General features: G+C 51.9%; 1 protein-coding gene across 1 annotated transcript; it reads left to right on the top strand.

Annotated features, from left to right (window-relative positions):
* The first annotated feature begins 1,688 nt into the window (after positions 1 to 1,688).
* Eef1a1 (eukaryotic translation elongation factor 1 alpha 1) lies at positions 1,689 to 5,084 on the top strand. Its single transcript, XM_090338548.1, has 8 exons — positions 1,689 to 1,793; positions 2,732 to 2,909; positions 3,112 to 3,291; positions 3,383 to 3,679; positions 3,760 to 3,910; positions 4,002 to 4,258; positions 4,340 to 4,574; positions 4,673 to 5,084. Exons 2-8 carry the CDS (start codon positions 2,766 to 2,768, stop codon positions 4,795 to 4,797), a joined length of 1,389 nt encoding a protein of 462 aa, XP_090194674.1. The 5' UTR covers positions 1,689 to 1,793; positions 2,732 to 2,765; the 3' UTR covers positions 4,798 to 5,084.
* The last annotated feature ends 3,021 nt before the right edge of the window (positions 5,085 to 8,105 follow it).

Raw genomic sequence — 8,105 nt, forward strand, 5'->3', positions numbered from 1 at the left:
AGTTCAAAAGGCTTGGATGTTATCTCAGTGGTGGAGTGAGGGCCTACCTTGCTTGAGGCACTGGGTTTGATTCCCTGCATCCCACTAAAATTTAATGCTTATTCTTTCAACCCCAAGTACCAACAAACAAAACAATAAAAGGTTTTTCCTTCTGGGCAGCAGTGCCTTCTGCCAGTAAATCCAGGCTGCTCTGGAGGCTTGAGACCTGAGGACAGCCCTTAGAAACCAGTCTAGACTGTAAAGTTCCTGACACTCTTGAATCCAAAGGGGCTGGGAACGTGGCTTTAAGCTACAGTACTAGCCCAGTGGGCCACAAGTCCAGGGTTTTAATTCCTCAGTACCACATAAACAGAAAACCCAGGAAGCGGTGCTGAAGCTCAAATGGTAGAGGGCTAGCCTTGGGCAAAAGATGTTCAGATGGTGCCCAGGCCTAGTTCAAGCTCCGGGACTGGCAAAAATGAACAAAGTGTTAAGGGATTCACACTCAGGCCCTGAGTTCAAATCCCAGTACTATTACAAAAAAGGTTTTCCTTGTTTCCTCAGAACCTTTCCTTGTGCTGATGGCCCTTCCAAAAAGGTCCCCTTGCAGGCATACTTACTTGGGACCCTGAAGTAGCTCACTTGAACCCAGGAGTTTCAAATCAGCCTGGGCTTCCTAACAGGACCCCATCCCATCCCACCTCTCCTCCCATCTTCAGGTGGATTCATCCTCACACGCAGGTGCGCCCAACAGAACGACAGCATTTAAACAGGATTGTCCACTTTTGAGCAGCAGAGCCTTCCCCGAGGCCAGGGGCTGCTGAGGTGGAGATGTCAGCCTCTCCATGAGATCACGTGGAAGGGCTGGATTCTCAGAGATTCCAGGTTCCTCGCGCTGCCATCAAACGGCTGCACTTTCAAGAAGGAAAAAGGACACAGTGGACACACACACACTCCGCTTTTTGGGGGGGTTAACAGGCGCAGAATGGGGAGGAGACGCGGCAGGACTGAAGTCCACCCTGACCCTGGGCGCGGGCGGGCGGAGGGCGTCCAGCAGGGCGTTCTGCACAGCTTTCACGGAAGCAGCTGGCTCGAATGCAAGGAGCCACGAGGCCGGCTCGGGGATTCCCGGGCACGCAGAGCCCCCCGCACGCCGGCAGGGGTTCTGGGGCCTGGCACAGCCCGCCCGTCCACCCCGGCTCCGAGGGGCGAGGGGCCGGGGAGCCCCACTCCCGCGGCCACCAGCCAAGGCCGCCCCGCTCCCCGCCCGGCGAGCCAGGTGGCTAGGCCGGAGGGACGGCAGGTGGGCTGCGGGGTGAAGGGGCGCGCCCCAATCTCAACCTCGGCGGCGAGCCTCGGAGGAGTGGGGGGAGAACTCTGGGCGCCCCTCCAGGCCTCCTCCTCCTCCCTGCCCCACCCCAGGCAGGGTCGGGGAGTAATTCATACAAAAGGGTTCGCCTTAGCCTCTGGGAATCCCAGGGACCATCGCCAATCGCCCCCTAACTTCTCAAAGGGGGTGTTGCTGGGACCCCGCCCCTCGCGCGCGTCGTCATCCGGGTCGAGAGGAGCATGCGCGAGGAGGCGGGTGCGGGTCAATGGGCTGAGCGCACTTGGCCCACGGTCCCCGAGCACGGGAAGGGGGGGGAGGGGACGGCAATTGAACCGCTGCCGAGTGGAGGCGGCGCGGGGCAACCTGGGAAAGTGGTGTCGTGTGCTGGCCCCGCCCACTTCCCGCGGGTGGGGGAGCACGGTATATAAGTGCCGTAGTCGCCCTGGACGGTCTTTTTCGCAACGGGTTTGCCGTCCGGACGCAGGTGGGTGTCGGGTGTGGCTTGCGCGGGCCTGGCCGCCCGCCTGCCCAGGGCCGGCGGGGGCCCTGGCACGCCGGCCTCTCTCCCCGGCGGCTCGGGGCCGGCTCTGCCGGGTTTTCGGCCCCGAATTTCGGGTTGCTGGGCGGGAGGGAAGCTCGAGGCCTGGTGCTCCCTTGGTGACCGCGGCGCCTCGTGCTCGGGCCTCGGCCTGGTCTGGCGCCTGTCCGCCGCGTGCGGGGCCGTCGCACCTTCCCGGCTGCCCCGGAGGGGTTTGGTTTAGGGACCTTGGAGTCGCCGGGGCAGGCGGGCGCCCATCTGCGGGTCCCTTGCGCCCCTCCGGGGTCGCCGAGTCGGTGCCGGGCAGGGTGTCGAGCCGCGCGGCCGTCGGGGCGCGGCGGAGTCGGGGCGGGCTGCGCACATGTCCGGCGAGGCGGGGCCCGGGGCGCCGGGCCGCCCCGGGTTTTGGGGAGCGGGCTGGCTCGGCCGGCGATAGGGTGCGGCCTCGCCGCCGCCTCGGCCCGCCGCGGGCCGCCAGGCCCCACCGGCACCAGTTGCGTGCGCGGAAAGATGGCCGCTGCCGGCCCCGGTGGAAGGGTGCTCAAAATGGAGGGCGCGGCGGCCGGGGCAGAGCGGGCGGGTGAGTCACCACACAAAGGGAAAGGCCGTCCCCGCCTCGGCCGCGGCTTCCTGTGCCCCCGGCGTGCGGCTCGGCGAGGTCCGCCGCCCCGGGCCTCCCGCACCGCCCGGCGGCCTGGCTGCTGGGAGCTGGGGGAGGGGATCTGGTGCGGCGGAGCCTCACCCGGCCGCTGTGGGTGGAGACTGGAGGCCAGCTTGGCACCGGATGTAATTCTCCTTGGAATTTGCCCTTTTGCGTTTTCGATCGCGGCTTGTACTCAAGCCCTGGGCACTGCTTTATGCCTATTTTTCTTTTTTAACTTAAGGTGCTGTGAAAAACACCACTAATTCGAAGCCAAAATGGGAAAGGAAAAGACCCATATCAACATTGTCGTCATTGGACACGTCGATTCTGGCAAGTCCACCACCACCGGACACCTGATCTACAAATGTGGTGGCATAGACAAGAGAACCATTGAGAAGTTCGAGAAGGAGGCTGCTGAGGCAAGTAGAAGAGGAAGGGGAAGATGGGGTAAAGGGTTATTTCGTTCTTGTTCAGACAATGGCTGCGTTTGGGTGTAGAGGGAATTTGCCGTTTCTGAACGAAAGTCAGAAACATTCCCATTTTGCATGGCATGAGCTTAAAGCCTGGGGGCAATTTAAGGTCTGATTCACACCTTAACATGTCCAATCTGAACCATTACAGATGGGAAAGGGCTCCTTCAAGTATGCCTGGGTCTTGGATAAACTGAAGGCTGAACGTGAGCGTGGTATCACCATTGACATCTCCCTGTGGAAATTTGAGACCAGCAAGTATTACGTGACCATCATTGATGCCCCAGGACACAGAGACTTCATCAAGAACATGATCACAGGCACATCCCAGGTTTGTGAAATAAAGTCTAAAAATAGTCCAGGAATGTGAAAGATCACTTTTTTTGCCCTTCCAATGACATGGTTTTTTCTCTCTCTCAAAGGCCGATTGTGCTGTCCTAATTGTTGCTGCTGGTGTTGGTGAATTTGAAGCTGGTATCTCCAAGAATGGGCAGACCCGTGAGCATGCCCTTCTGGCTTACACACTGGGTGTGAAACAGCTCATTGTTGGTGTTAACAAAATGGATTCCACTGAGCCACCCTACAGCCAGAAGAGATACGAGGAAATCGTTAAGGAAGTCAGCACCTACATTAAGAAAATTGGCTACAACCCTGACACAGTAGCATTTGTGCCAATTTCTGGTTGGAATGGTGACAACATGCTGGAGCCAAGTGCTAATGTAAGTGGCATACAGGACAGTTAACAGAAAGCTGGAAGTAGCAAATTGATGGTGACATTAATTGGCAAATTTGTTTTCAGATGCCTTGGTTCAAGGGATGGAAAGTCACTCGTAAAGATGGCAGTGCCAGTGGAACCACCTTGCTCGAGGCTTTGGATTGCATTCTGCCACCAACTCGTCCCACTGACAAGCCTTTGCGCCTGCCTCTTCAGGATGTCTACAAAATTGGAGGTAAGTTGGATATCTGAAAACATCCAACCAAGACTGATTGGGTAAACAAAGGCCACTTTTTTATAGTAATGATACGTTCTGACTGCTTTAGGTATTGGCACTGTTCCTGTGGGCCGAGTGGAGACCGGTGTTCTCAAGCCTGGCATGGTGGTCACCTTTGCTCCTGTCAATGTCACAACTGAAGTGAAGTCTGTTGAAATGCATCACGAGGCTTTGAGTGAAGCTCTTCCTGGGGACAATGTGGGATTCAACGTCAAGAACGTGTCAGTCAAAGATGTCCGCCGTGGCAATGTTGCTGGTGATAGCAAGAATGACCCGCCCATGGAAGCAGCTGGCTTCACTGCTCAGGTGACAAGATAGTTGCATACATCTTAAATGACCTTGAATCCCAAGTGGATTGTCACTAAATGTGACTTTATTTCCCTCAAGGTGATCATCCTGAACCATCCAGGCCAGATCAGTGCTGGCTATGCCCCCGTGCTGGATTGCCACACTGCTCACATCGCTTGCAAGTTTGCTGAGCTGAAGGAGAAGATTGACCGCCGTTCTGGTAAGAAGCTGGAAGACGGCCCTAAATTCCTCAAGTCTGGTGATGCTGCCATCGTCGACATGGTTCCAGGCAAGCCCATGTGTGTGGAGAGCTTCTCTGACTATCCTCCTCTGGGTAAGGACTACTGAAATTTAATGTTGATTGCTCTAAAAATAGTTCTTTGCTCTAAGGCAAGTGTTTCTCATGATATTAACAAATATTTTTCTATGCAGGTCGTTTTGCTGTTCGTGATATGAGGCAGACTGTTGCTGTGGGAGTCATCAAAGCTGTGGACAAGAAGGCTGCTGGAGCTGGCAAGGTCACCAAGTCTGCCCAGAAAGCTCAGAAGGCTAAATGAATATTACCCCTAACACCTGCCACTTCAGTCTTAGCCAGTGGTGGAAGAACGGTCTCAGAACTGTTTATCTCAATTGGCCATTTAAGTTTAATAGTAAAAGACTGGTTAATGATAACAATGCATCGTAAAACCTTCAGAAGGAAAGGAAAATGTTTTGTGGACCATTTTTTTTGTGTGGCAGTTTTAAGTTATTAGTTTTTAAAAATCAGTACTTTTTAATGGAAACAACATGACCAAAAATCTGTCACAGAATTTTGAGACCCATTAAAACAAAGTTTAATGAGAAATCGTGTCATCTTTTGGTCAGCAATTTCTATAGGATTGCTTTTAAGTTATGTATTTGGTTGGCTGGGTTACATACAGTATGGAGGAAGGATAAGCTGTCACCTGGTGCCTGCTGGCAAGCTACTGGGAAGAGCCCTTGTGAAGCTGGGACATTAGGTGAGCATAGAATCTCGATAAGAGATTAGGTAACTTGGATGGGATCTTGAATTGGAGGATGAGGCTGCTGGAGCAATTACATACAGCTCAGTCATTTTAAGTTGGTGGGCTGAGTGAAGCTTGCTATAGGTGTATGTATGACAGGTGCCAGGTGCTAGTGAACAGGTAGAAACGGGTATGGGAAGGCTTAGTGTGAAGTTTCTGCTAGCCCTGGATATTGAACTCAGGCCTTAACACTGTTCCTCAGCTTTTTTGCCCAAGGTTGATGCTGCCATTTAGACACAGCACTTCTATTTTCTTTTATGTGGTACCAATGAATCCAGCCTAGGCCTTAGTGTCTATTAGATAGCACTCCTAACGCTAAGACCACACTGCTGTCACCAGGCCTAAACTTTTTTTTGCCAGTCCTGGGCTTGAGCTCAGGGCCTGAGCACTGTCCTTGGACTTTCTCAAGGCTAGCGCTCTACCACTTGAGCCTCAGCACCATTTCCGGCTTTTTTCTATGTATGTGGTACCGAGGAATCGAACCCGGGTCTTCATGCATGCTAGGCAAGCACTTTAACCACTAGGCCAAACCCCCGGCCCCCAGGCCTAAACTTTTGAGAGATCATGGGCCTTGAACTCAGCCTGGGGCTTGTCCCAGTACCCAGCTCAAGATTACTGTCTTACCTCAGTCACAGCTCTACTTGACATTTTCTGGTCAATAATTGGATATTGATGTCTCAGGTTCTTTAGTGCCCATCCTGACTTTGAACCCTGATCCTCAGGTCTCAACCTCCTGACTAGCTCGTGTTACAGGCTTGAGCTACGGCATCGGGCCTACAAGTGGACAAGTTATTTAGGGTTAGAGTTCTGCAGGATGACAACTTGATCTGAGCACTGTCCCTGGGAATTCCCCACCCCTCTAAGGTCTGTTCTATTAGCCATAGCTCCACTTCTAGCTTTAGGATTGGTTAAAGATGAATCACTGCTGGCCAGCCACGAACCACTCGGGTGGCTTCAAATTGTGACCTTACCCTTCTGAGTAGAATTAACAGTTGTGAGCTACCAGCACCCAGCTGTTGGATAGTAACTGCCTTATCTCACAAGTGTATGCTTGTTCTAAAAGGTTACTGGCAGAAAAGGATAATTTGATGTAAGATATTCTGAGGCAAATCGGTCGACTTCAGTGTTGGACAGCAAAGTCCGCTAAGGGTGGGATCATGAACCTTTTAGACGAGTGATAAAATCAGTGCTATGTGAGGCACTGAGGACTACAGGTCGTGATATATAGGAGTTTGTCAGTTTCACGTGGTTCACTAGGTGGGTACTTCCTAGGTGGATGCTTTCCTTCAGGCATGAATAATTGAACAGCCCAGTATTTAGGAGTGGATAGTGGAGATTAGGATTGTGGGGTTTACTCATCCAAAGAAAGGTTTTATGGGTGGCATGGAAACAAAGCTAAGCGGCCCTCGAAATTAGTCTGAACGCCACCTACTGGTAGAACATTCACGAGCTGATGTTACAATCCTACAGTAACTTAATGTCAGAATGGACTGCACGAAAGCCAAGTTAGTATGACTAAAAACACTTAACTGTCAAGCTGCCTGTTAATGTAAATCTTGCTGTGACCTGGCTAAGGTCTGTATGCACGGATTCTAGTATTTGAAAAGATGAGAATGGGAGAATAGAAAAATGTTCTGTTAGCAAATTTAATCTGTTAGAACATCATTTTATTTCAAATTTCTATTTTTGCAAGTCTTTGGGCTTGAACTCAGCCTAAGCACTGCCCTTGGGCTTCTCAAGCCTTCAATCCACCACTTTAGCCGCAGCATCACTTAAGGCTTTTCTGTGTGTGGTACTGAGGAATTGATTGAACAGGCAATTCTACCACTAGGCCATGCTCCCAGGCCCTCATTATTTTTACTGGGGATGGAACTTGCTTGGCCTTGTTATCCTGGCACCGGTGGTTGAGTTCTGTAATTTAGCTCCTCAGGAGGCTGAAGTCTGGAGATTGCAACTGGAAGCTATCCCAGTCAGGAAAGTGAGATTCCTCATCTCAAAACTGGGCAGGGGAGCTTGGCCTAGTGGTAGAGTGCGTGCCTAGAATGCACCAAGACCCAGGTTTGATTCCTCTACCACATACAGAGAAAACGGGAAGTGGTGCTCAGCTCAAGTGGTAGAGCTCTAGCCTTGAGAAAGTCCAGAGACAGTGCTCAGGCCCCAGGCTCAAGCCCAGGACTGGCTAACTACTCAGAAGCCAGAGGTGGTGCTGTAGTTTAAGTGGTAGCCCACTAAACTTGAGCACCTGGCCCGAGTTCCAAGTCCCAGGATGGGCAAAAGCACACACAGCCATGTATTTTCAACCACTTTTTAGAAAGTGTCTTTCCATCTGTGTCTCCTTTCATCTGAATTCAGGACCTAGTTGTTACCTGTGCTTGTTAGCTCAAAATTAGTGTTCTGCCTCTTGCCCACAGCTACCACTCCGAGGTTTTCTTGATGGTTAGTTGAAGGTGGGTTCTCCTGTCTGGCTGGATTCCATTTACTTCACATTTCATCCTCTTAAGTGTAGCACTCATGAGCCATTGCCATTTGGTCTCCACCAACTTGACTTAGCTTTAGTCTACCTTTCCCAGAGTTAACCCTATTAAGACATAACTGTCTGGCACTTGTTATTCTTTTAGAATTTAGGGTCTTGTTTCTTTAGCTGGTACTGGTTATTTTGGAGACGGAAACACTTGTTTTTTTGGCGGGATGGGGGGTCCAGGCCGACTTCAGATCATCCTCCAAGCTATATCCTGAGTTTCTGGGATGACAGGCATGAACCATTCATTAGTTTGTGGCGAAGCTATGGGCTTTATTAATATCACATATCTAGAAAAGCCTGA

The sequence above is a fragment of the Megascapheus bottae genome, chromosome 8, assembly GCF_031878675.1.
Source record: "Megascapheus bottae isolate mThoBot1 chromosome 8, mThoBot2.hap1, whole genome shotgun sequence".
Classification (NCBI taxonomy): domain Eukaryota; kingdom Metazoa; phylum Chordata; class Mammalia; order Rodentia; family Geomyidae; genus Megascapheus; species Megascapheus bottae.